The 27,107-nt window shown below is 46.0% G+C and overlaps 2 protein-coding genes across 5 annotated transcripts in view; both read left to right on the forward strand.

Moving 5' to 3' along the window:
• The window catches only part of RAB11FIP5 (RAB11 family interacting protein 5), a 37,690-nt gene extending 34,684 nt beyond the window's left edge, over positions 1–3,006 (forward strand). The window contains exons 4-5 of the mRNA XM_003793412.2: positions 2,356–2,542; positions 2,803–3,006. Of these exons, the coding sequence (XP_003793460.1) occupies positions 2,356–2,542; positions 2,803–3,006 (391 nt within the window). The remainder of the gene's footprint in view (positions 1–2,355; positions 2,543–2,802) is intronic.
• A 3,694-nt stretch (positions 3,007–6,700) lies between these two features.
• SFXN5 (sideroflexin 5) overlaps positions 6,701–27,107 on the forward strand; it is a 118,705-nt gene continuing 98,298 nt past the window's right edge. For 3 of the 4 annotated variants that reach the window (XR_001161446.2, XM_012807412.2, XM_012807413.1), the window contains exons 1-3: positions 6,740–6,936; positions 16,863–16,931; positions 26,514–26,591. Coding sequence is in view for 3 of the 4 variants with exons in the window: in XM_012807412.2 (XP_012662866.1) it covers positions 6,832–6,936; positions 16,863–16,931; positions 26,514–26,591 (252 nt within the window). In the remaining variant the exon portion in view is untranslated. Of the gene's footprint in view, positions 6,937–16,862; positions 16,932–26,513; positions 26,592–27,107 lie in introns of all 4 variants that reach the window. The other variant, XM_003793413.3, reaches the window with a different exon arrangement.

Consider the following 27,107-nt stretch of genomic DNA (forward strand, 5'->3'; position numbering starts at 1 on the left):
CCCTAGCCACTGAGCTACAGGCACCCAGCCAATATACCTGCCACTTTTCATAAGTTTTATTCTTCTCAGAGTTGGCTTCATGGCTGTACTTGGCATGTTTCTTACATCATGAAGTGGATGGGCCAATAGAAGTGTCCCCATACCTCAGATGAGGAGGTGGAGTCCATGAGAGGTACAGGGTCCAGAGTCCCTTGGATGTAAGGGGTAAACAGACTGAGCATCTGGGCCTCCTGGCCCCTCATTCAGGACATTTTTGTGTTGTACTCGTCATCCTCCCCTTCCCCAGCACAGCCTATAGGTGGCATCAGAGCTGCTTTTACACCTCGTCCTAGCGCACACTCCTAGGTGGAGGAAAGGACTCAGATCTGAGTTCTTTTTCTCTGTGCTTGGGTGCTCTGCCACTCTTCCAGATTTTTGAGGCTGAATCCCCAGCCTTAGTCTGAGTGTCTCTAGGTTTGAGAGAGCCTTCCTTTAGTGCAGTGGTTCTCAACCTTCCTAATGCTGTGACCCTTTAATATAGTTCCTCATGTTGTGGTTACCCCCAACCATAAAATTATTTTCATTGCTACTTCATAACTATAATTTTGCTACTGTTATGAATCGTAATGCAAATATCTGATATGCAAGATGTATTTAGGCGACCCCTGTGAAAGGGTCGTGGTTGAGAACCGCTGCTTTAGTGGAATTCAGGGCCTTGGGCTAAGCCATTTTGCTTCCTTCTTCTTAATGGTCTAACTCCAAATCCTCTTTGAAGTAAGCATAAACTTGTAAGTGGTCCTCAGGGCAAGTTAGTTGATTGGGGGTCTGATGCTGTTTCTGTTATAGTTTATGTAACTGTCATAGGTATAGGGGTTGTGGGGGATCCCAGGAGGGGGTCATCTTAGTCTGGGGAAATCAGGAAGGCTTCCTGGAGAAGGTGGCCTTGTAGTTGTGAAACATGAGTAGGAATTAGCCAATGGGAGCAGTATTCCAGACAGAAGAATGGCTTTTGTAAGAGCCTGAAGATATGAGAGAGAAGTGGCTGGGAGAATTGTGGGCCATGAGAAAAGGGCCAGATTATGTTGGAGATGGTGTTTTCTTACCTTGATAGGAGCAATTAAAAGGTTTTCAAGTATTGGAAAGGCCAATGCCATTATCCCATAGCAGAAGGGGAGAATGGTTACAGGTAGGCAAGACTAGGATGGGGTTGCAGATTTATTGGCTGTGGCTGGAAGGTAGCCAGCGCTGGCTTGTAGAGGAGGGTATGGTTTGAGAGAAGGTAGGAAGTGGGCAGGGCTTGACTGAGGCTGAAAGGGATGAGTCAGAGAGCCTCTTTGGTTCCTGCGTTTCTGACCTGAGTCATGGGAACAGTGAGGCTCACTGCTTGGGCAGCACAGAGGAAAGGGCAGATGTGGAGGAGAGAGAGACATATCCACAGGGGACCCTGTGGGCAGCAAGCCAGCCTGCAGCTGTCTCTGTGGGTCTAGAGCCCAGGAGAGGGAATCTGGGCTGGAGATACACAGTAGCGGTGGTGGGAGCCAAGGAAGAGAAGAGGTGGAACCCCAAGGGCAGATTAGCAATTAAAGTTGAGAAGGGGCTGTCAGAGGTCAGAAAACTAGATGGATGTCTTGAGGGAAAAACAGAAAAAGAGCTGCCTAAAGGAAGGAGCAATCCAAGTGTCAACTGCACAGAGAGATTCATGAGGTGAGAACCAGCAGGGCTTGGCGACCTTAGCAGTTACACTTGTGGTGGGTAATGGATGTTCTGATGGATTGAGGAGTCGATGAAAGGTTAAGAACTTAGGGACAAATGTAGTCTACATGCCTTGGAGAGGTTTGGGGTGACAAAGGGTGATAGCTAGAGCAAATACAAAGGTCAAGAGAGAGTTTTGCAGGCCTATCTAAATACAGATGGGAAGCCACTCAGAGAGAGGTATGTGGCAAAGCATCCCAGTTTTCCCAGGTCTTCCTTGGTTTTAGCACTGAGTCTCACATCCTGGGAATTCTCACAGTCCTGGGAAAATGCTATAGCATAGAAGAGGAAGGGAGGAAGAAGGCTGGAGGGAGAATCCCTGGCAAAGACTGGGTGCGTGTGCAGAGACATCTGTCATCTCTGTAAAGGGGCTGGGTCATCAGTCAATGAGGGAGGGAAATGGGAAGGAAGCAGGTGGTAGAGTGAGGATTGAGGAGATCTGGGAGGATTGCTTAAGGGTGCTGGGTGTAGCTGCTCTGGAGACCTTGGGTGTGCAGGGGCAGCCACCATCAAGTGGTGGAATTTTTGTCCAGCAGACCTGGAGACTGCACAGAGAAGGCAGCCCCACCTTTGACCTGTACCACCCTTATCTTCCCATAACCCACCTTATGTCTGTCTTCACAGCCCCCACCCCGTGAAACCACTCAGTGCTGCCCCTGTGGAGGGCAGCCCCGACAGGAAGCAGTCCCGCTCCAGTCTGAGCACAGCCCTGAGCAGTGGGCTGGAGAAGCTCAAAACTGTCACATCTGGCAGCATTCAGCCTGTGGCCCTGGCCCCCCAGGTTGGCCAGACGGACACCAAGAGGCTAAAGGTGAGGCCCAGCAGGGTGCAGGGGCCATCTGGCAGAACACGTGGTGCTGTCTCCTGGAGAGAGGCCAGGAGTCTTGGGGCAGGGTGCTGGAGAGGACAGAGCAGGGAGCAGACAGGGTCCCCCACACTGGAGTCCTGAAGCCAGTTGGGCCATCTCTGGCACTAGAGAGACAACCCCAGACCCACTGGTGTCAAAACTAGGGTGTTGGTGGTAGAGAGGCCTGGGGTTGCCCTGCTCACTTGAATTCTGTCTGGCCTCAGGATGCAGCTGTGCTGGACCAGTCGGCTAAGTACTACCACCTGACACATGACGAGCTCATTAACCTGCTCCTGCAGCGGGAGCGGGAGCTGAGCCAGCGGGATGAGCACGTGCAGGAGCTGGAGAGCTACATCGACCGGCTGCTGGTGCGGATCATGGAGACCTCACCCACACTGCTGCAGATCATCCCCGGCTCCCCCAAATAGCCCTCCTCACCCCCATCCCTGGGAGGGTTGGCATGAACCTGCTGCCCGCCCACCCTCCCCACCACTGAACTCATTCTCACCTGGGCAGGGTGTAATCTGCCCTCCTTGTCACCCCTTGCTCCTCTCCCTCTTGCCTCTACTGGGGCTGTCAGAAGGGGGCCCTTTGGAGGTATCAGGTTCCATGTCAACTTATATCTTTTGGAGACCTGGGTCTTTCCCATTTGCCTGTTTTCATACCCCTTAGCTTGGGGAGATCCAGGGAAATGGAACAAGGAACTTAGCTTTAACCTCAAGATGGAGCAGGGACAAGCTACAGTTTGATGTGGCATCTGGGACAAGACTGGTTGCTAGCACATACTTTATAATCCCCCAAGGATAGTCAGCCATTTCTTCCCACAGTCCCACCCTCATCCTTTTCATTTCCCTCTAGCCCCTATAGGGGCGTCTAGTATTACTGGACAGGGACCAAGCTGCCTGTACATATGTATGAGTTATGGGCAGCCCTGGCTCTTCAGCCTCATGCTCATTCCCCTGAGGGCCAGGAGCCTATGTGATCTGGTCTCAGCCATGTCCTGAATCTGTTTCTGCCTCAAGTTGTTTGTGGGGCGGGTGTTGTGTGGACAGGAGTTGATGATGTGTGTCTCCAGGCTATTTCCTGCCCCTCAGACCCTGGAGTGCTGTGTGGGAATGTGTGGAAGGGGGCGGCACTCATGGGGGGAGAGCTCCTCTGTGCTTCTCACCTCTGATGCATAGGTCCCTCCAGGTCAGGGTTTTCAGCTGTTTATGTGTTTGGGATCAAGCCTCCTTGTCTGTTCTTATTGCCTGTCCAGATGCCAAAACTCTGTAGTGCCACAGGGTTTGAACTTTCGGAAACCAATTAAAATGTGCCTTTTGTGGGTGGGGTCAAAAGCCTCTGGTTGTTGACCTCTCTCCTGTGTGGCGTACCCCTCCCAGCTGTTGAGCACGTAGGGGTGACTCTGTCAGGGCCTTGGGAATGGGGGCGGAGGGTAGGGGCAGCCCTGCTGCATGCTCTTCCCCTCCACTAGAGTTGATCTCAGCTAAGGGTCTGGCCAAACTGCTACTGCTCCTTCAGCCTTCCTGCCATCTTTCCTTCTCCCTTGACCCCAGTAGGAGAATCCTAGAATAAAACCTATGGGAGGGCAGGTGGGCAGGGAGGCCTGGGGCTGCCCTGCTCATGCTCATTATGTCTAGCCTCAGGCTCAGCTGTGCTAGACCATTCAGCTGGTCTGGAAGTGAAAGGTCCTATTATGCCTTTAGAAGACACCTGTACTTAGGAAAAAGCCTTTGATGCTCCCCTTTCCATTCACTAAGCTGCTGTCCCTTCTGCCCCATGGCCTTGCCTGGCTTGGCTGCAGTGCACTTTGAAGTGAAGTCTCTGTCTTTTGGCACAGCTCCTGGTTTGCTTTAGAAAACACAGCGGGCTTCCCCAAGGCATCTGCAGGGAACCTTTTGCAGTGTAGCTTAGCAAAAGTTGGGTGAGGAGGTGCTGAAGGAGAATACTTTTGGCCCAGTGAAGAGGCAAGAGCTCCTCTGGGACCAACTCTTCCTCATGGAAGTGGGCCTGAGGGCTCAGTTGGAAGGCCTCAGGAGGAAATGTGCTCTGTGGGGGACATGTGTCTGCTGCCAAGATGGAACAGTGGAGTCCCACACATGGAGTAAAGCCCCTATCAAGTTACCTACCTTAAGGTACACTCACCAAAGTGGAGAAAAATATCCACGGAGGCCCAGGACTTCAGTCACATTTGTTAGGGGGTCATTGGGTGTTTCTCTTCTGTAATATCTCTGCTGAGAGCGAGTCACTTCCCTACTAGGTATTCCTCTAGGCTTTAATCAGTCCTAGCCCTGTCCCTGATCTTCTGTTCATCTTTTATTATGGGCCTCCCAAATGCCTAGCATAGGGATGTCTTCAGAAGAGCTTTTGAATTGAAGCCCAGCATTCTTGTTTGATGTTTCTGTTCCTGGCCACAACTCAGAAGAAAGCTGCCGGTGGGGTGGGGCAGGGAGCAGGGACAGTTCTGGCTTTTGCTGTTTGTCTTCCTAGTTGTAACTCCTGTTTATAAAGAGCTTATTCTTCATGTTTTGAGCACTTTATGAAGAATAAAAAGTCCATGTGCTGCAAGTGGCTCAGTTGTGTCCCTGTCTTGGAATGAATGGTTGAAGCAGGGTGGATGTGGGAGAAAGTAGCCTCAAATCAAGGTGATGAGGTTTTTGGATGACACCACACATGCCCTGACATAGAGGGGAGTAGTACAGTGTTACCCCGTAGTCTGGACTGTCTTCTCTCACTCCCAGGATACTCAAATTTATTGGGTACCGTAAGGGAATATGTAGTGTAAAAAATTGATTTCTATTCTCAACCTGCTTTAGTCTACTAGGGGAAGAAAAGATACAAATCCAGGACACAAACTGTACTTCATAGTGAGGCTAGAATCTCCAGTTCAAGAAAAGTTTGTTTCTTGTGGTTCAGCTTAAGTATTAGTGGATGGGGGAACTCTGACTGCTACAGCTCATGTAGTGTCCAGAAAGACACAGAAGCCAACAACGTACCTCCCCAAGACATGAATGAGATCCAAAGTGGGTGTCCCTAGAGTCAAGACCAAATATTTCTACTGTTCTCTTGGGTAAAATGGGGAACTTTCTGCCACACTCCCTCACCCCTTGTCTGGCTCATTGACCAAATACTTTAGCTGGGAATCTGCAGTGTGTATTATTCATGCTGGTGCTCACTCTACACTCCGCAGTACTTCACCTTACCAAAAGTCCTTGTGGCTGGTGCTTGATAAACATTACTAAACCCCATTCCCCACCTCACTACCCAGTTCTCCTGCTCAGCAATTAGACCTTGGGAGAGGTCTTCCTTGGTTAGTTAAAAGAGGGAGAGGTTACAAGGGTCCTTAACTCCTACTGGATGACTCATAGCTAACTTGAGTCTGCACTGTGAACCTTCCTATACCTGGCACTGACGACTTAGCAGTGAATCAAAAAGTCATGGCTTCTATCAGAATCCGTTGGTGGGAGGCGGGTGGTGGTGGTAATAGCCCCTGTCCTGTAGACCTTACAGTAGGAAAGACAAATGATCCCATGCCATAAATAATTATAAATGCAAGGACTACAAAAGAGAAGCTCGGGTGCCTTAAGAGCATGTCGGGGATTTTGTGGAAGTTGGGTGATAGAACGGGAAATGCAATGTTTAGGCTGAGGCCGGAAAAAGAGCCCCCATTGGGTGAAGTTAGTTAGTCTTCTGGGCACAGAATGTCCGAGGGTGCCCATCCAACATGGTCCAGTATCTGAGTGTCGGGCCGCTGGAGAGCACAGGGTAGAGAGGCGACAGAAGAAACTGCATGAAGGTTCCGCAGTGCAACTCCGTGTAGAAAGCTGTCTGAGATTAACCCTAGTCGGCCTGTATTCTTTTCCATTGTGGTCCTAGGTCCGGCCGGCTTGAGTGAGTGGGGCCCTTCTGGACTTCCGGGAGCGACTCCTACCGCGCTATTTAGATTCTAGGCAGCAGACAAACAACGAGGGCTCGCCCTGTGGTCCCCGTCGGGACCTCAGAATCGTGCGCACCCACCATTCACGGACTGCAGGCCCTGCAAGGCTGGCTGCAGGACCGAGATCCAGTCTGTGTCAGTGCAACTCTCCGCAGTCTCTGTCCTCCAGCGCCCAGACAAAAAAAAACTACACTCCCCACAACCCTTTGCACCTCCCGCTCGCTGCGGTTGCTTAGGGCCAATCGGGAGAGGCAGCTGCGGCGGGGGCCGAGGAGGGACATTTTAAAAGGGCCGGAGATTGCGGGCGTCAGTGGCCATGGCGGATACAGCGACTACAGCATCGGCCGCGGCTGCGGCTAGTGCCGCTAGTACCTCGACCGATGCACCTCCTTTCCAGCTGGGCAAACCCCGCTTCCAGCAGGTGAGGACCGGGCTGTGGCCTGTGGGTCGGCCTGTAGCACAGGGAGGGCCAGCAAACTCCCCTCCAAAGTCTCCTTCAGCCTGGGGGGTCTCCGACCCGCGGCCACCAGAGCCTGCAGCTTGTGCCTGGGGTACCTCGGCCACAGCCGCCCCTTTCTCATTGGTCTGTGGGGTGGGCGAGAACTTCCACCTTGGCTCCCTATTGGCCTTTGGCGCCGTCACTTCCCGGCTGCCCGCGCCCTCCAGCCTTACCCGCCCGAAGCGCTCTGTGATTGGCCGCCGCGGGCCGCGGCCGGGGATCCCGGCTGCTCGGGTCCGAGCGGCTAGCGAAGGGTAGCTACCGGTTATGCAGCAGCCCGCTCCTGGCACAAAGTTCAAGTCCAGCCCCGGATGAGAAGTTGACTAGGCTGGGATGCCTTCTAACTTTTTTCTCGGGTGGGGGCTGACGTTCCTTTCGAGCTGCTGGCGTAGCTGCCGGGCAGCGTCCGTGCCGCGCGGTCACGCTCGCATCACTCGACCCCAAACCAAGTCCATGATGCGCGCCAGGGTAGGACCACGTGCTGAGGAGTGCGGCGGCCCGGCGACCTCCATGACCCCCCCACTCCTCGCTCCGCTGAAGATTCGCCTACGCCGCGAGACGGCGGCTGTGCTCTGCGGAGATGGAGCTAGGATGTGCGGGTACAGCCGGTGGTGTGGGGGAAACGCAGTGTCATTCTCTGGGGCCGTCACCCCTCGGAGGGGCTGCCTCCCCAGAAGCCCGACCCAGCCCCTCCCTCGCTGCGTCTTCCGCAGAGGGTCTTCTGCCCCTGGGGTCCCGGCTCCACCGAACGCTCGCCTCTGTCCAGACCTGCTCGGATTCTTAGGGGCACGGTGACAGTTGTCCTTTTCCTCCAGGACCCCCGCCAGGGCATCACTAACTTGGTCCTCGGCCACGGAGACGGGGACAGAACGAGCAGCCCAGACGTGCTGGCTGGGCCCCGAGCCAGGAGGCTGGGAGCGCTGTTCCCACACTGCAGACCCCTGCCCCGACCCCCGTTGCCTCCCGCACTGAGGAAATGGGGTTTATTTATTAGGAAGAGAGCAAAGAGACTCGGGTGAAGTGAACCCGGGCTCTCTGGGCGGTGGGTAGCTGCGGAGGCGGCCGGAAAGAAGTTTGCAGTAGGAAAGGAAACAGTGCGAAGGTCGGTGCGGTAGCTATTTTTTTTTTTTTTAATAGTGGTACAGGGAGGGGGACCGGTTCCAGCAAAGAAGTGCCTCCAGCTTCAATGATAATTACGGAGCTGTACTCCAGAACCTTCTGGAAAAAAAAAAAGTACCCATTGTTTTTAAACAGGACCTAAATTCCTTTTTAAAAATAGACCGTGTCAGCATGTAGGTATCTGAGATGAGATTGGTGTCTTCCTGCTAAAGTAGGATGATACCCAGAGTGAGATTGTCAGGGGTGCCCCTGCCTGGACTTGAGTGGCCTTTCTTTGCCAGTCCTCCCCTCACCGCCTACATACACTCTGCTCATCCTTCAAGGCTCAGTCAGGCCCACCTCTGGGAAGCACTTATTGTCTTTCTCTGGTGCCATTATCCCTCTGGTCCCACCAGATTGCTGACTTCCTCCCACAGGCCTCTTTGGCTACCCCAAGTGGGATCTTCACAGATCGGCCCTTCCTTGTAGTCTTCCCTGTGGTCTGCTCATTGTTTGCTGTGTAGTTACTTGGTTTCCTCAAACCTTCCTGGGCTTTTTGGGAGTAAGTGTTCAGCTTGTCCTTCCCTGTCTCTGAGGGGGATTGGGTGTATAGTAGCATGCTGAGTAAAGATGTAAAGGAGTGTCTCTGTGTGTGTTTCCCTCTGGTGCGTGTTATCTGTGTGTGGCGCTCAGGACATTCAGTTATGCAATAGACATTTATTGAGTACCTCTTAGAGGCTTAAATGACTGAGCTCTTTGCTGTGATCACTGCTGACACCGTAGATACACATTTGAGGCTACGCCATTCTTGCAGCCATTGCTGGTACCTCTTTTTGGCACTGCTCTCGAAGGCAGTAAAAGTGTTTGTTGTATTTGCTGTTGAAGCTTCCCTCTGCCAGCATAGTGACCTGCATAAAGCACACTGCATGTGATTCATCAGTGTTAAGGAACTTTTATTTATTCCAGACCTGCTCCTCCTCCAAGGCTCACTGGTTCTTCAAGTAGCCCAATTTGCCATTCTATCTCTGGAGTCAGAAACCTGGGAGTCACCTGTATACCTCCTTTCCTCTCCCTCAACCTCTAAATACAACCAGAGGCCTAGTGATCTCACCTCAGTGCTCAAGTCTGCCTATCTCCACTTCTAGAATCCTAGATCAAGTCCTTGTCATCTATTTCCTAGGTCACTGCAGAAGCTTCCCAATAGGTCTCCCTGCTTCTACTCTGGCCAATTCTTCCTTACTGCAGAGTTCTAACAATGTAGGTCTGATCAGGTGACTTCCCACCTCCTGCATATCTTAATACCTCCAGTGGCTTCCCTTGCTTCTGAGACTAAGACCACTTCTGAAAGGGCCCCAAACATCTTCATGGCCCACCCCTGCTGACTTCTTCCTTGAATCCCACCATCCACCCACCCTTTTACTCTCTTTCCTACCATACTGGCTGCTTTTCAGCCTTTGAACCCACTGTGTTCTCTCCTACCTCTTAAATTGGTAATTACTGAAGCTGGGTGATGGGTGAATAGACATTACTATGTAGGGCATTGGTCTGTGACGTTCTTCTCCTCAAAAGATGATGACAGTAGTTAAGCATTGTTCCACCCTTCTTGTGTATTGACACTGAATTTTCACAACAACCCCGTGAAGCAAGTATAATGATCTCCAGGCTGTGGGTGAGGAAACTGAAGCACACAAACAGATTAAGTATCTTCCTAGAAGGTCTGGCTCCATAGCCCATGTTTGTTTGTTTATTTGTTCATTGTTAACTTTTTTATAATGGAGGTTTGCAAACATACAAAGTGGAGACAACTATCAGAGAATCCCTATTCACCCGTCACCCAGCTTTAGTAATGACTAATTTAAGGCCAACTTTGTTTGCCTCTATACACCCCCAGCTGCAACCAATGAATTATTTTGAAGTAAAGCCTGAATAGCTTGTCCTTTCATTAAATCTACTAACAGGTATCTGTAAAAAAGATAAAATAAAGACTCTGGTTATTTTTTTTTACAATCTCTCCTTTAATTCAGATATGGAAACCAAGGCCTCGAGTATGGAGTGGCTTGTCCAGGGTCACACATAAATACTGTTTCTGAATGTGTAGATAAGACTGGGGGAAAGGTAACATATGTGACCAGCAAGAACAAACAACATGATGTGTGTGTGTGTTGACACGAGACCTCTTCAAAGTTAGCAGGTGTGGGCGACAGAACAGGGCACAATTGCTAAGCCATTCCTCTTGCCCCTCACTAACTCCTTATGCTATTACAGTCATAGTTTTGTTTTTTTTTTTAAATAAACTTTTAAAATTTCTGGATTAATTTGAGATTTACAGAATTAAAAGTAAGAGAATTTCTGCATAACCCTCACCCAGTGTTCCATAATATTATCGTCTTACAGCGTCACAGTACATTTGTCAAAACTAAGAGACTGACATTGGCACATTACTATTAACTACACTCTAGACTTAATTGGATTTCACTATTCACATTTCCCTGATTGTCACATAATTTTTAAAAAATATATAACTGGTGGTTTTGAGTTAGGATCCTATAAGTCCTACACATTACATTTGGCTTTCTCTCTTTTGTATCTTCTAGTTTATTAACACTCTCTTCCCCCCCCCCCCCAGCAGTATCTCTTGAAGAAACTGGATGGTTTGTCTTGTAGAATTCCTCCCTTGAATGAGGCTATCAGAGTCTCTGTGGTGTTGTTTAATATGTTCCTCTGTCTCCTATTTCTCCCGTAAATTTGTAGCTGTCTCCCAGGCTGGAGTTCAGTGGCCTCATCAGAGCTCACTGCAACCTTAAACTTGTGGGCTTACATAATTCCCTTGCCTCAGCTTTCCAAGTAGCTCGGGTTATAAACACATGCCAGCATGCCCTGATAATTTTTTTTTCTCTCTTTCTTTCTTTCCTCCTTTTCCTTCTTATTATTATTTTGATAGTTTCTCACGCTTGCTCAGGCTGATCCTGAAATTCTGGCCTCAAGTGATCCTTCTGCCTTGACCTCCCAAAGTGTTAGGATTGCAGGTGTGAGGCACCATGCCTGGCTGAGTCCATGCTTTTAACCACTCCCTGCCCCACTTCCTTTGCCTAGTAAAGGGGAGCAGATGATAGCCGGCAGCCCAGGTAATCTCTGAGACTTGGCTTTGCTAAAGCAAGATCAACACCTCCTAGAGTCACTTGGGCAGGCCTTTAAACAGATACTGATGCGTGGAGTCCACCACAGACCAGTAGCATCAGAATTCCTGGGTGTATAGCCTCATTTCTGAAGTAGCCGGTGATGCAGTGTGCATTCTGGTTCAGGACAACTATGCAGGTCCAGGCTTTCTGCCTTTGGGCTATTGGTTCAGTGAGTGTTTTATTCTTATTCCTAAAAAGCAATAATTTAGAGGTCTGGGGTCTGGGGGGAATGTCAGTTTCTTCTCCCAGGGCCTGCTCCCCCTCCCATCTGGGAGGGGGTAAGCCTGGGATGTGGGATGGCAGCCTGCTAGTGCAGGCGCAGGGATCCTGCTGAGAATTAGCTGACTCACCTTTCTTGTGAAGTGAAAGGGAAGGAATCACTTGGCTGACTCATTCTTCCTGTAAAGAAAAAGGGAAGAAAAAAATATCCACTGACTGTATGACTGGATAAAGATGGGGGCTGAATTTGAGAGGCAGAGAGAAGGCTATACATTTTAAACTATTGAGAAAATAAAAATGAACTCAAACTAAGAAAGTAAAAACCTTTCTTGCCATTCATTGGACAGGGAAGACACACACCGATAAAGCCAGCTGCAAAGAAACAATGTTTCTCACAAGGACCCATGGAGCTACAAAGTATCAGAACAACTCTGTTCTTTGAACAATCGCTCTTTCTGGCTGGTTGAGAAATCTCATTCTCTAACGTCATAGATTGTGAGAAACTTTGCTATTTAAATCATTCAAGTAGGAATGAACCTTGACTGGCAGATCTAAGCCATTTTGCCTTAAAAGAATCACGTGCTAAGCTTCAAATAAGGAGTTTCTGGTCCCAATCTTCCACATTAGTCTTAACTTTTTAGTTTCCAAAGAAACAAGACCCAGAGTCTATTTATCAGTCTAAACCAGAGGTTCTCAATCTGTGGGTGGCGACCCACAGGAACTGTATTAAAGGACCACAACATTAGGAAGGTTGAGAACCACTGACCTATCTTGACCCCTTTCTACCTTGTCTTAGTTTGCTTTGAGCACATTTAATCACTGCTTCCTTTACATTTTACTCCACCTTTACCCAACATTCTGTACTAATTCAGTATTTTCCTTTGTTTGGTGTGGGGCCTCAGAGTTCCTCTGCTGTGTGCCTTCTTCCTTACAATCAGTAAACAGGACTTTGTCAGACTATAGTTTTGTCCCTGAGGGTCTTAGGTTGATTAGGCCAGGACACTATCATCTGCACTTCCAAATCAAGACCCCCTTTCTTCAGTCTCAGGCCTCTGTGTTGAAGTATTTACTGAAAAGTTACATCTGGAAGACCCTTTAAGTATCTCAGACTTACATGCCCAATCCTCCCCATTCCATCAGTAGGTTTTTTACTATCCTTACCCTGGTTAGCAAGCATTCATGTCTAACTAGAAATCTATTCTTTTATTTTTATTTTTTGAGACAGAGTCTCACTATGTCACCCTGGGTAGAGTGCTATGGCGTCACAGCTCACAACAACTTCAAACTCTTGGGCTTAAGCAATTCTCTTGCCTCAGCCTCCTAAGTAACTGGGACTACAGGCACCTGCCACAATGCCCAGCTATTTTTTGGTTGCACTTGTCATCACTTTTTAGCTGGCCTGGGCCAGGCTCAAACCCACTAGCCTTGGTGTATGTGGCTGGTGCCCTCCTCACTGAGCTATGGAAACGAAGCCTAGAAATCTAAATATCATCCATGGGTCTTTGTTCTGTCTTGCTCCTCCACAGTTGCTCAGCCTTGCAATACCCCCAGGACCAAGCACAGTGCTGGGCACATGGTTCTCAGTAGGCAGCTGAATGGTGGAGTTAGGCACAGCTTCTGATCCTAGGCTTCATGCCTGAATACTTTTGCTTATACTTTTCTCTGGTTGGAAAATTCATCTACCTCCCAGTTCCACTGGGATATCTCCTTGTCTCACACCAGAAATCTGTGTGTCCCCAGTGTTCTTTTTGATGCCTCATTTAAGCGCTGATCGGAGTATTATTTGTTTACTTATTTGTTCGTAGTTTTTTGTCTTTCCACGGGCTCTCAGCTTCTCGAGGACTTGTTCATTTTGGTCTCCCCTGATATGTGTGGGGCAAAATGCTTTATATGGGACTCTCCCCTAGTAGCTATGGTAGAGAGTGACACAGGAAGGCTGGTGGGGCTGGAACAGGATCAAGACAGTGCAGTGCTGGACCTTCTTCAAGAAATTGCTTCATTCAGGTCATTCTCCTTCTGACTTGGACTGCTAGCTGCCATACTTTATCCATTACTGGCCTTGCCCTTTCCTTCAAAACCCAGCCTGGTTCTGCCCCTCCGGGAAGCCTCAAGCCATTGGCTGCTCTTCCACCCACACATCTATTTCCTGGGCAAGAGTATTGTGGGGCCCTTCTAGATGTGTTAGGAGAATCCTAGCCAAAGACATAAGGAAAGAGCTCATAGCACATGTCCTTCAGACCTTATTATCCAGTATAATACTTAAAATAACAGCTTATTTTTTACTTTATATTTAAAAAAAGGATATTCTATATATTATGTATAATATTGATATGTTTTTCATTTTCAAATCACTTTAAAAGATGTAGAAGTAAAAATCACCCATAATCCTATTACTTAGTTGCAATCTCTGTTAACATTTTAACGTATTGGCTCGGCGCCTGTGGCTCAAGTGGCTAAGGCGCCAGTCATGTACACCCAAGGTGGTGGGTTCGAATCCAGCCCGGGCCCGCCAAAGAACAATGACGGCTGCAACCAAAAAATAGCCGGGCGTTGTGGCGGGCGCCTGTGGTCCCAGCTACTTGGGAGGCGGAGGCAGGAGATTCGCTTGAGCCCAGGAGTTGGAGGTTGCTGTGAGCTGAGATGCCATGGCACTCTACCCAGGAGTACAGCTTGAGGCTCCTGTCTCAAAAAAAAAACAAAAACAAAAACAAAAAAAACATTTTAATGTATTTTTATCTGGCTTTTTTTTTTTTTTTTTTTTGAGCCAGAGGCCCCCAGTAGAGTGCCATGGCATTATAGCTCATAGCAACCTCAAACTTTTGGACTCAAGAGATCCTCTTGCCTCAGCCTCCCAGAGTGCTAGGATTACAGGTATGAGCCAGCATGCCAGGCCCTGGCTTTTAGAAAAATATGATTTTTAGCTTTTATTTTGAAACACTTTCAGTCTTGCAGAAAAGTCGCAAAAGTAAGGAAAACTTTCCCATATACCCTTTGCTTAGATCCACCAGTTTGTAACGTCCTGTCCCATTTCCTTTATTATCCTCTTTGTCTACAGGTGATCATAAAATCTAGAAACATAGCAAATATGCATAATCTCATGAAGACATTTTCAATCTGTGAATACATAGAATTATAGTACCTGTATTTCCAGATTTTATGGCTGCCCTGTATATTTACACATTAGTTTTCTTCAGCCATTTGAAAGTAAGTTACATTCATTCATCCCTTAATACTTTAGTTTATATATTTTAAGAACAAGGATATTTTCTTACATAATGACAGTGCAGTTATTATGTTCAGGAGATTTAACATGGAAACAACACTTATATTAATGTAGTCCAAATTCCAATTTTGTCACCTGTCTCAGTAATGCCCTTGGGAGCATTTTCCCTTCTAGCAGAGGATCCAGTCCCAAATAGTGTGACGTACTTAGTTGTCTCTTTCCTTTCCTTTAATGTGAAACAGCTTTTGTTTTTGTCTTTATGACATTAATGTATTTGATGAACATGATCGGTTAATTTTTGAAATACCCCTCCATCTTTGTGTGTTTGATATTTCCTCATGATTTAGATTTCAGATATCCCTCCAGAATACTATGAAAGTGATACTAGGGACTTCTCAGGGTGTCATAGCCAGAGGGACACAGTGTCCACCTGCCTGTCATTGGTCCTTTTAACATGTTCGCATCATTTTGGGGGGTGGCACTTCATTACTTCTGGCACACCAAAAATGTACCAGTCTCATCTTGTGCCTTCCCTTTCTCAACCCTTGAATTGGCCTCTTCCCTGAGGAACTCTGATTCCTTTTAGTGGACCTGGCTCTGCATGTTATTTGGTCTTTTTGCTCTTCATTTAGTAGCCATCTAGGTCTATTTATGTCCTTGTTTATTGAGCTGGAATCATGCTGCTTATATGCATTTTATATAATAAAATCCTAAGCATTTTTCCATGTCCTAATGTCTGAAAACATGATTTTAAAGGTTGCATAGTATTCAGTCATATGAATGGGCCATTATTTTATTTAACCACATACCTATGTAAATAATGCAGCAGAGAACATCCTTGGGGTATGCCCCTGACCACATCTCTCAACATCCTGCATGGTTTCCTTAGACTAAGTTCTCAGAGGGGAAATTTTGCCAGGACAACAGTGTGAGTCTCAAGCATGTATGTCTTAAGTCAGGAAATGGTTTAGACCATTTGAGGTACAAGAGGTTAGAGAGTTTTAGTAAAAATGGTACTTGATCTGGTCTGTGAGGGGCAGCACCCAGTGGGGGTGGCAGTAAGAATGAGACAGTGCTCTGTGCAGGACACGCTGCTGTGGGCAGAGAAATGAAAGTGGGATGGGGCTTATTGTGTGTGGGACCTTTGAGGTGACCTGGGGCCTATGGCCAGGTCTTTATTGGGAAGAGCAAAGAACAAGTGTTAATGGTAGGATTTGGTGTCCTAGTAAGCCAGGGGAGGAAATGTGGAGGCTTCTCGCCCTACACTGTGCAGAGGATAGTGCGTGGAGAGCTTATGGGACTGCAGGGAGAAATTTGGGGCAGAGCCTGGAGTGTAGTGAGGCATGAACCCAGGGTTTGCTGCTTTCCCTTCATCCTGAGCTTGGCACCCTCTCTCCTCTCCTTGAGCTCAGCTTTGCCCAGCTGGCTTAGTCCCCAGAGCAGAAGCCCAGCAGCAGTATTGCTTGGTTTTCTTTCATTGTGCTCTAATGCCTGTGGCCTGCTTAGCACAAAGCCTTCTTTTTCCAGAGCCCCTGGACTGGGGCAAAAAGACTGGTGGTACAGCCCCTCATCCTGTGTCTCACAGCTGCTCTAGGGTTATGAGGGAAGGAAGGCCTGAGGAGTGTGAGATTGGTATTGTCATGCTTGAGCTGTGTCTGCAGGGATCTCCCTGCAACCTCTGGGGCAGAGGTGGATCTTGGGAAGGGACCTTCTGAGGGGCAGGTGGGGTCTTCTTTCACTTAGACTGTCCTAAGCAAAGCAGGGAGGCTGGGAGAGGGCTACAGACCAGGCTTCACCTCCAGCCTGCGCATCAAGTGCTGCTTGGGAGCTTCTGAAGGTCTCAGAATAGATCTCAGCATTGGGAGAAAGAAAAAAATGGGAGGCCCCTGAAAGAGAAGTTGAGACTGTCCTTGAGTATCTTAATGGTCTCTGAGTTGACTTTGGGAAGCTCTCAGCCTCAGGAAAGCTGAGGTCCCTGACCAGTGAGTCTTCTCTGATATTCTCACACTTGGGGAGTCCTGGGGATAGGGGACACTGACCCTAGGGGTGAGCTGTGGGGTGGGGCTCCCCCGTGTCTGGGGGATGGTGTATAGAACTTACCTACTCTTCTCTCCTGCCCTCTTCTCCAGACATCCTTCTATGGCCGCTTCAGGCACTTCTTGGATATCATTGACCCTCGCACGCTCTTTGTCACCGAGGTAAGTTATAGCTGTTAATCAGTAGCCCCGGGACTTAGTGCCTTTTCACTTTAGAATGTGTGGATCATATGAAGGGTCAGGGATGGTGGGAATGGGACAGTGAAGACACTAGAGGTGGGAGGTGAGAGGTAGGTATCATATTCTATCTCTACCTGTATCTATCATCCATCTTGACCCATCCATTACCCATCTCATGCACTGTGCTGTGTGCTTTTTCACGTTATTACGTTTGGGTCCCTTACAACACCCTTTCAAGGTAGATACATGGTATCATCATTATTATTTTTATTTAAAACTTCAACAAAGTTATCAGGTACATAAATTATATGTTCATTAGAAAAGTTCAAACAGTACACTCATGTTTAAGTAGAACAAAAGAGTATCCTTTAACCTTCTTCCCTACCCAATTCCCTCCCTTCATAGGTAACAACAATAAATAGTATTTATTTATTTTTTTATTATAAATACGTATTAATGTCAGGTTTATTAAAGTATAATTTATTTTTTTAAGTATACAGTTCTATGAATTTTGACAAATATATTCAGTCATGTATTCACCACCATAATCAAGATGTAAACCATTTTCATCATCCTAGCATATTCCCTCAAGCTTCTTTATAATCAATTTCTCCTTTCCCTAGCCCCTGGCACCCAATCATCTGTGTTCTGTTTCTAATGTTTTGTTGTTTCCAGAATGTTCTATAAATGGAATCCTACAGCATGCAGCCTTTTGAGTCTGGCTTCTTTCCCTTAACTTAATGCTTTTGTGATTCATCTGTATTGTTGCGTGTATTAGTACTTCATCCCTTCTTATTGCTGAGCAGTGTTCTATTAAAGGGATGTTTCAGAATTTATTTGTTGATCAACACATGGGTTCTTTCCAGTTTTTTGCTGTTGTGAATAAAACTGCCATGAGCATTCTTTGTGTGGATTTATGCTTTCATTTCTATTGAATAAATAACTAGGAATGAGATTGCTGGCTTATATGGTAAATGTGATAAATATATATGTTTAACTTTATCAGAAACTGCCAAACTGTGGTTCAAAGTGGCTGTACATTTTACGTTCCCATCAGCAATGTATGAGAGTTCCAGTTGCTCCACTTCCTTATCAGCACTTATTGTTGTCAAATCAAGAAAACGTTTATTTTAGCCATTCTAAGACATATGTCTTATAGGCTTTTTATATATATTTACAAATGTGAGTAGGAATGTGTGTATATATAAAATATCAAACATTTATTAAATACTGTGAACAAGGCAGTTTGTAAGCATTTTACATGCATTAGCTCATCATGTTAACTCAAAGCAACCCTAACAGGTAGATTCTATTATAAGGTCCATTTTTTTTTAAACCTTTTTTTTGAGACAGTCTCACTATGTTGCCCTAGGTAGAGTGCTATGGCATCACAGCTCACATGAGCAACCTCAAAATCTTGGGCTTAAGCCCAAGATTCTCTTGCCTCAGCCTCCCAAGTAGCTGGGACTATAGGTGTCCACCACAACGCCTGGCTATTTTTTGGTTGTAGTTTTCATTGTTGTTTGGCAGGCCTGGGTTCAAATCTGCGAGCTCTGCTGTATGTGGCTGGCACCCTAGCCACTGAGCTACAGGCACCAAGACAAGGTCCATTATTTATAGATGAAAAAATAGAAGTTAAGTCTCATACACTTGGTGCTGACAAGTGATAGAGCCAGGGCATGAACCCAGGTACAATTATTCTCAGCAGTTTTCATTCCTATTCAGGTAACTTGAGTTTAGGGAAGGAACTTGCCCAAGATTACTTAGCTGGCAGAAGACCTGAGATCTGGCCCTGAGTCCCCCCCATATACCCTGAAGCAAGTCAGCTGAATCAGCTTCCTGAGATGATAGCACTTTTCTGGGCTGAACATTCTGACTGGCATTCTTAGGCTGGAGATGACTAGCTCAAGGGGTGAAAAGCCATGATGGAAGGAAACACAAGGCCTACCGGGCACTTGGGCCTGGAACCGTCCTCCGTGTGCCTGGGGGAGCAGCTTGATAATGTGAAATGTGGGCATTGCCCTTATGTGTGGTTTTTTAACTGCATCTTAGCAAGGATAAAGGGCTCAGGTATCACAGACTGTCTTGGGCTCTGTCTTGATTCTCCTGATGAATAATCAATGTGATTACATAAAAATTAGGAAGAGCACCAAATTAGAAAAACTACTTGCCCAGCCTAGGTAATGTGTCATTCTAGATAGAACTGTGTTCCTAAAGTCCCAATATAAATGTTACCTGTTTGATGGAGGAGTCTGTAGAGGCCAAGGCTTAACTCAAAGGATGGAGGTGCTAATGGTTTGGGGGCACGTTGAGAAATGGAGGGAGATTTGGAAGGTAGGGAGGTATTTCAGTTCTCCTGAGATTACCCTGAGCAGGCAGAGACTTTAGGGGTGGATGAGCAGCTTTTGGGTGGCTTGCTGCCTGTGATGGGCTCACACTGCCCTCCCTGACCCTTTTCCCATTCTTAGACCATTTCATTTTACTACTCTTTTCCTTGTACCACATCTTTCTTTTTCAATTCTTTTTTTTTTTTTTTCCTTGAGACAGAGTCTTACTATGTCATCCTCAGTAGAGTGCTATGGCGTCACAGCTCACAGCAATCTCAAACTCTTGGGCTTAAGTGATTCTCTTGCCTCAGCCTCCCAAATAGCTGGGACTACAGGCACCCACCACAACGCCCAGCTATTTTTTATTGCAGTTGTCATTGTTGTTTTAGCTGACCTCGGCTGGGTTCAAACCCACCAACTTCAGGTGTATGTGGCTGGCGCCGTACCCACTGTGCTACAGGTGCCAAGCCTCTTTTTCAGTTCTTACCCTTTGACAGACCCCAATATTGTGTACATCACTGAACTATTTTTAGCCTGTTTTTCTAAAAGTTAATTTTAAAATCTGTGTATACATACACACACACTCACACACACTCACATATATAAATATATTTATTAATTGAAACTTAAATATTTATCAACTAGAAAATAACTAAGGCAGCAGCAATTTTAGGATATTTTTCAAATTTCACTTGTTCCTTCCCCTTATCAGACATTTTTCATGGGCTTCTCAGAAGCTTTTCTTCCCCACTGCACCCCAGTTGGGGATTGTTTCCAGGGCTACCTCCTAGTCTTTTGCAAAGTTTCTGCCTGTGTAAGATCTTCTAGGCCCTAAGGACTCTGGAATGGCCCTGAATTGGACCTCTGGGCCAGCACAAATAGTCGTCTTAACCCTCACTAGTTCTAGCATAGGGAGGTTGGTTAGCAAGATCATCTCTATCCATGTAATGAGAAATTAGAGGCATGTGAGAGTCGTCATGTGGGGAATGCTGGGGTTCATGACTCACTACACGATAGGCTCTGGGCTGCATTTCTCCTTAGAGCCCCACAGTTGTCCAAGCACCATTCTCTACACAGTGAAGAAAAAGAAGCCTCTACATTCCCTTCCCTTGCTTACCAGGACACCAGACCTGCAGCCAATCTTGTTCTTGTTCCTTTCCAATAAAGACCCTGCAATAGGCCTCAGGTCACCTCCCTATATCCTCTGGATGAGCTGTGGGGCACCAGGAGGGCCAGACTCCCCTGCACTGCTGGGCTCAGCCTACCAACTTTGGCTCCTGTCTATGTAATATTGTTTGCCTCCCCTGGCCCTTGGTTGGCACCCTGGCAGGGAGTGCAGGGTGCTGGCTGCACAGCTGGAGGAAATGTGGATGGGCTGTTTGTGAGGGAGGGAGGACAGTGGAAGGCATGAGGAAATGGCTGTGGAAAATGGAAGGTCCAGAGGTAGAATGATGAGCTTGAACCTCTGGTGACCTGGTTCTCGGATGCATTAGCGGAGTTAATAGAGAAACTCCTCTTGAAAGAGTTTTGCAGCTGCTTTTTAGCAATTTATAACTGAACAAGCTTTAAGAACATGCCAACCCTTGTATGTGTATGAGGTGAAGGAAATACTATTCACTATAATTTCTCTTAGGAAGAGGGCTGTGTTCTAAGAATGCCTTGAACAATGCTTCAAGGGAAGAGGAGGTTCTTCTTAACAGAGGGGAAAGAGCTATACTTTTTTTCTTTTTTCTTTTTTTTTTTTTTGAGACTGAGTTTCACTTTGTTGCCCTCAGTAGAGTGCCGTGGTGTTGCAGTTCACAGCAACCTCAAACTCATGGCCTGTAGGGATTCTCTTGCCTCAGCCTCCCTAGTAGCTGGGACTACAGGTGCCGACCACAAGGCCCAGCTATATTTTAGAGACAGGGTCTCACTCTTGCTCAGGCTGGTCTTGAACTCTTGAGCTCAAGCAATCCACCCGCCTCGGCCTGGTTTACAGACATGAGCCACCGTGCCTAGCCTTTAGAACTGTGCTTTTTGATGAAAGGAGAAAGGAGATAGAAGAAAGAAGAGGAAAAAAACAGTGGGAAGAGCAGCAAAAATCTAGCATGGAACTGAAAGACTAATAAAGGAAATGTCACAGTGGAGATGTGGCCAGGGACTCCTTTGAGATTCGTGGTGCCTACTGTGCTTGTGAAAGTTGCTGTGAATTTGCTCTATTATTTCTTCCACCTGCATTCCTGGGAAGTGGCCAGCAAAGTCTGCCTGGTTCGTGGAATCTCTGCAAGAGATTATTTTGGGGGAATCTTCAAGGGCTGTGAGTCTCCTGTCCAGAGACAGTGTGTGTAGAATCATGTTGGATGAAGGAAACCATCAGGAGCTTGCAGAAGCCTAAGGGAGAAAGCTTGACCTTCCATGTATGTCAGGGAATTAGACCCAGATCTCTAAGGACAAGGCTGTAACACATGATGTCTGAATGATTCCTAAATATGGACCAAAGATAGAAGGAATTTACTATTCCAAATTCAATAATTATTTAAGGGAATGAATGGTTGATAAATTGTCTTCCTGGAGGGCATAGGCAACTAACTAAAATAGTTTTTTTTTTTTTTTCTTTTGAGACAGAGTTTCACTCTATTGCACAGGCTAGAGTGCCATGGCATCAGCCTTGCTTACAGCAACCTCAAACTCCTGGGTTTAAGCCATCCTCCCGTCTCTGCCTCCCATAGTGCTAGGTTTTATAGGAGTAAGCCAACACTCCTATCCTGAAAAAGTATCAGTAATACCAACTCAATATTAACAGTGGTGTAATAATCTGAAACTATATTGTGTGTATTGTAGAATAGAATAAATAATTATACTGATGTTGAGTATCAGAGTTCTCACTGTAGAGTTGAGGGATATCCCTATGGAATAGGGGAAAAGATAAAAAGAACTACAATAGAACCTCTCTATAAGTTGACCACCCAAGAGACTATTAACAAACTGGTCAATATACAGAAATGGTCAACATAAGGAACTAGGCCTACTGTACTGATATGTATATGGAGCGCATGTCCGGTCTATGAAAACGAGGTCAACTGAAGGCAGTGACCAGTGTAGGGAGGTCGTCAACTATGGAGGTTCTGTATATGATGGAGGTACTGCATGTGATGTATTTAAATTGGTGTTACCAATATCATGATCTACACATGCACACGTCTGCATTACCTTTCCCAACTCTGCTCACTGACTGCACTTTGCACTCGATTTTGGTTTCTGAACACCACTGCCCACAACAAGGAGCCAGAGCTCCTTGGAGAGATGGTGGAATGCGGGTCTGAGGCAGTAAGAGTTGCTGCAGAAAGGAAGGAAGTGCTCAAAGAATGATGGAGACACAGGCACCGGCTTGAAAGGAAACCCACTGGCCGCTTGAGGACAATTTGAGCACTAAAAAGAAAAAAAGCAATGGATTCTAACACACTGACTAAAGAAAAAATCCATGATTCCATATGCTGTAGTAGGAAAGTGTCCCCTCGAAAATCAAGGTGTTGAAACTTAATGGCAAATGTGATATTATTAAGAGGTGAGGCCTTTAGTAGGTGATTAGGCCATGAGGGCTGCTTTCTGGTGAATGGGATTAAGGACCTTAACTTATATCAGAGGCTTCACGCAGCCTCCAGCCCTCTTGCTTTCTACCATGTGAGGACACACACAGTGTTCCTTCCCTCTTAAGGATACAGACCTCACCAGACATCAAATGCTGGTGCCTTGATCTTGGATTTCCGGCTTCCAGAACTGTGAGAAATAAATTTCTGTTATTTATGAATTGCCCAATCTGTGGTATTCTGTTATGGTAGCACAATGGTCTAAGACATCATGGAAGTACTAAAAATGTGGGTGGAAGAAATTCTTCTTACCCTGTATAACTCTCAATTTAGTAACTGATTCCAACCAGGATCATTAATGGATAACTATTTCCATACAGTAAAAATACTATTGAGAAACAAAATATTCATTTGCTCTCAAAGTATCATTCTGCAGATTATTTACTTAGCAATTACACAGAGGGAAAGGTAATGAGCCTTAAAAAGTCTTTTCATTCAGAAATCCCACTTCTAAAAATTTATTCAAAGAATTTAAGAGAAGTACAGTGAAATTTATGCATAAAGATAACTTACAGTGGCAGACATCCTTTTACCAGGTGACCAAACTTAGCATCATAACAATGAAAAAAATTGACATTGTCTACCTCCTGGTGTGATAAGATTCTGATTGTAATCCCCAAATGCTGGAAGCTACAAAAAGTCCAAAGAAGAAAATAAAAAGTGCTCATAATGTCACCTGCTACAAAGAATCACCATTAACATTTTGGTGTATGTATATGTACAAAATAGGGATGATTTTTATAATATGTGTATTACCATATGTCATCAGTCTCTGTGGAAAGAATCATATATGCATGTATGTATGATATGTACATATACATAATGTGTGGATATGATGATTTTTCTATTTACATCGCAGTGTATATCCCCGGTATACACGTTTTTCCATGTAGCATCTCATGAGCATTTTTCAAATGTTTCATTAAATGTTTTGAAATGCATTTAATGACTACATAGTAATTCATCACATTAACTTATTTAATTATTTTCTCTGATGTTGACCATTTAGGGGATTTCAAGTATTTTGCCGTTTACAAATAATATTGTAATAGATATCCTAATACACAGACCTCACTGTACCTTTTTTTCCTTTGAATGGATTTCTACAAATGGGATTTCAGGGTAAAATATATTTTAAGGCTTTTGTTAATTATTGCCAAATTGCCTTGCAAATTGTACCAACCTATACCCAGATTTTATCAGTTTGTTCTCCCAATAACTGAGTGAGGGTGCCTATTTAAATGCATCCTAGACAGTACTGGATATTCTAACTTTAAAGGCTTTAGTGGAATTTTTTATTGTTGTTTTGGTTTGGTTTTTGAGACAGAGTAGAGTACCATGGGCTAGAGTACCATGGTGTCAGCCTAGCTCACAGCAACCTCAACCTCATACTCCTGGGTTCAAGCACTCTTCCTTGCTTCAGCCTTGTGAGTAGCTGGGACTACAGGCACCGGCCACCATGCCAGGCTAATTTTTCTATTGTTTTTTAGTACAGATGGGGTTTCACTCTTGCTTAGGTTGGTCTCAAACTCCTAAACTCAAGTGATCCTCCTGCTTTGGCCTCCCAGAGTGCTAAGATTACAGGCCGTTCCTGCCCTTTAGTGGAATTTGTAATTTTAAAAGTCTCCACTTGAGGTGGGTAGATTGCTTGAGCTCAAGAGTTTGAGACCAGCCTGAGCAAGAATGATACTCCATCTCTACTAAAAATAGAAAAACTAGTTGGGTATAGTGGTGCATGCCTGTAGTCCCAGCTACTTGAGAGGTTGCTGTGAGCTATGATGCCATGGCACTCTACTCAAGGTGACAGGATTAAGTTCCAACACCTTTTTTTTTCTGTCTCAAAAAAAAAAAAAATCCTCAGTTGTCAGTACCCTTATACACTTCAGGTTCTCATCTGTCTGTGTACATTTTTGGCATACTTATAACACTGAATGTATACTTTCTATTTGCTTTTTTCATTCATTTCCAAGTCTCCATAATTTCTTAAAATCAAGTTTTGTAGTATAAATAACCATCCCCTGTTAGACTTTTAATTCCAACAGATAGGTTGTTTTCTATCTTTTGCTTTCCTGCAAAAAAAAAAAAAAAAAGTCTTAGGCATATCATTTTTTATTTCTGCTAAATTTATTTTTTAGGATAAGTTCCCATGAGTAGGGCAACCAGGCTGGAGGCCATGATTGTTTTTAAAGTTTTTGGGTAGCTGGATAGATTTATTTCCTGAAGGGATGCACCACCTGCAAAAACTATCAGTTTACCCTATTGGGCCTCAAAGATGACCAGAAGTCAGGTGTCCCTGGCCCCCCTTTCTCTTGGGTCTTGAAGAATGCTCTTCCTCCCAGCCCAGGACTCCCAGCTAGGCCCTTCATAGTTTTGCATTCAAGGGCTGTGCCTGTGTATTCTTGGCTGAAAGCAGTTCCTGCAAAACTCACTCTGCCACCGACCTCCCAGCTTTCCCCACCCCTCAAGTGCCCAAGCCCTTTGCCAAGCCTCACAATCCAGCAGTGTGAGAGGAGGGGTTATGGCAAGGGGACCCTCCTCCTATTCCCTGAGTTTCTGTGAAATGGCACCCTTCTCTGCAGTGGGGACACCAGACCCAGAACATCCAGGCCTTGGGGACCTTTAAAGACAAGTGGCCTGAGTCCCCGCCCATTCCAGAGGGACACCAGAGACTTAGTAAGGCTGAGGTCAGCCTGTTGCTTCCTTCAGTCCTGCGGTCTCAGACTTGTCTTCAGGAACTTTGGATTTAGTTCCCTCTCAACTCATGCTGTTTGCCAAGATTGGGGCTCTTTGGAATTTATTCTTTTGGCAAGAGGGCTCCCTTTGATGACCGTGTCAAATGAGATGGAGTCTGGCCAGGTTGTTATAGGAACTCAGGAGAATCCCTGGAGTGGGAAAAATAATGAGAACATGGGGCCATTCACCATTCAGTATTGGAAAGTAGAGCATTTATTGTCCAGGCCTGCAGCAACCCAGGCATCAGGAGGAAGTAGGCTAAAATGTGGGGGGCTCATCATGGGAGCCTCAGGGGTATTGGGTGTGTGTGGCAGGGTATGCAGAGCAAGAGTCTGAATAAGCCCTAGGTTCAAGTACTAAACCAACCGCTTAGCATTTGTGTGACCTTAAGTTAAAACAATCAACATGATCCAGTTGTGTTGAAAACAAATGTATTATGTCCAGAAGAAAACTCATCTTCTTTTTTGCAGTGATTATTTCAGTGGTATGTTTATAGGTGATTTAAAATTTTTTTGTGTGTTTTTTCATTTTTTTTCTGACGTTTGTTTAAACAGCATGAATTGCTTGCATAATTGGGAATAAAACAAACAAAAAACAACCACAAGGCTATCTCCACTTTGGAAATGAACAGATTCTGGGAACAGGTTCTTTTGAATATTATTGTACCACCGTCATGCAGTCGTTTCCCAATGGAAGGACATTTAGGTGGTATCCTTCTTCTTATTTTTGGTGTGTTCTATGAACTGAGGACAAGCCCAAAGCTTTGTACATTGTAAACACTTTCGTTACTTGATTGATATTGATGTAATCCTACAAGGGAGACATCTGTGGGAACCCTGGATCTGTGCCCCTCAACATCTCTTTTCTTTCCTCTGCAGAGACGTCTCAGAGAGGCTGTGCAGCTGCTGGAAGACTACAAGCATGGGACCCTGCGCCCGGGGGTTACCAATGAGCAGGTAACTCCGTTGGAGTGGGAGTAGGGCAGGTGGGGAGGGGAAGGAAGGTGATGAATTCACAACTTTCCCTGCAACCAGAACTACTTTACTTTCCTTGAGTAAATATTTCTACTATTGCTGTGTACCCCTAGGGACTTCCTGCTCTTTTGGGGACACACTCGGATCTCTCCCATATTCCTAGGTCTGGTGAGAAGGTAGAGGCTGATAAGGAAAAACTTAAAGGCAGTGGTTTTGGTAAAGCTGGCTTGTAGTTGGTTTCAAGAACTGATTCTAAGCATTTCTTCCCAAGTCCACATCACAGTGAGTAGTTTGAAATTAACGGTGAATGGGAATATTTACACCATGGAAACTGGCAATTGCTACAAATCAGGACTTTTTCTCCAGAGAACTGGTTATTAAACATTTACCATTATGGGTGGTGCCTGTGGCTCAGTGAGTAGGGCACCAGCCCCATATACTGAGTGCGGCGGGTTCAAACTCAGCCCCCGCTGAACTGCAACAAAAAAATAGCCAGGC

The sequence above is a fragment of the Otolemur garnettii genome, unplaced genomic scaffold (genome assembly GCF_000181295.1).
Source record: "Otolemur garnettii isolate 467f Iridium unplaced genomic scaffold, OtoGar3 scaffold00068, whole genome shotgun sequence".
In the NCBI taxonomy this organism is placed as follows: Eukaryota; Metazoa; Chordata; class Mammalia; order Primates; family Galagidae; genus Otolemur; species Otolemur garnettii.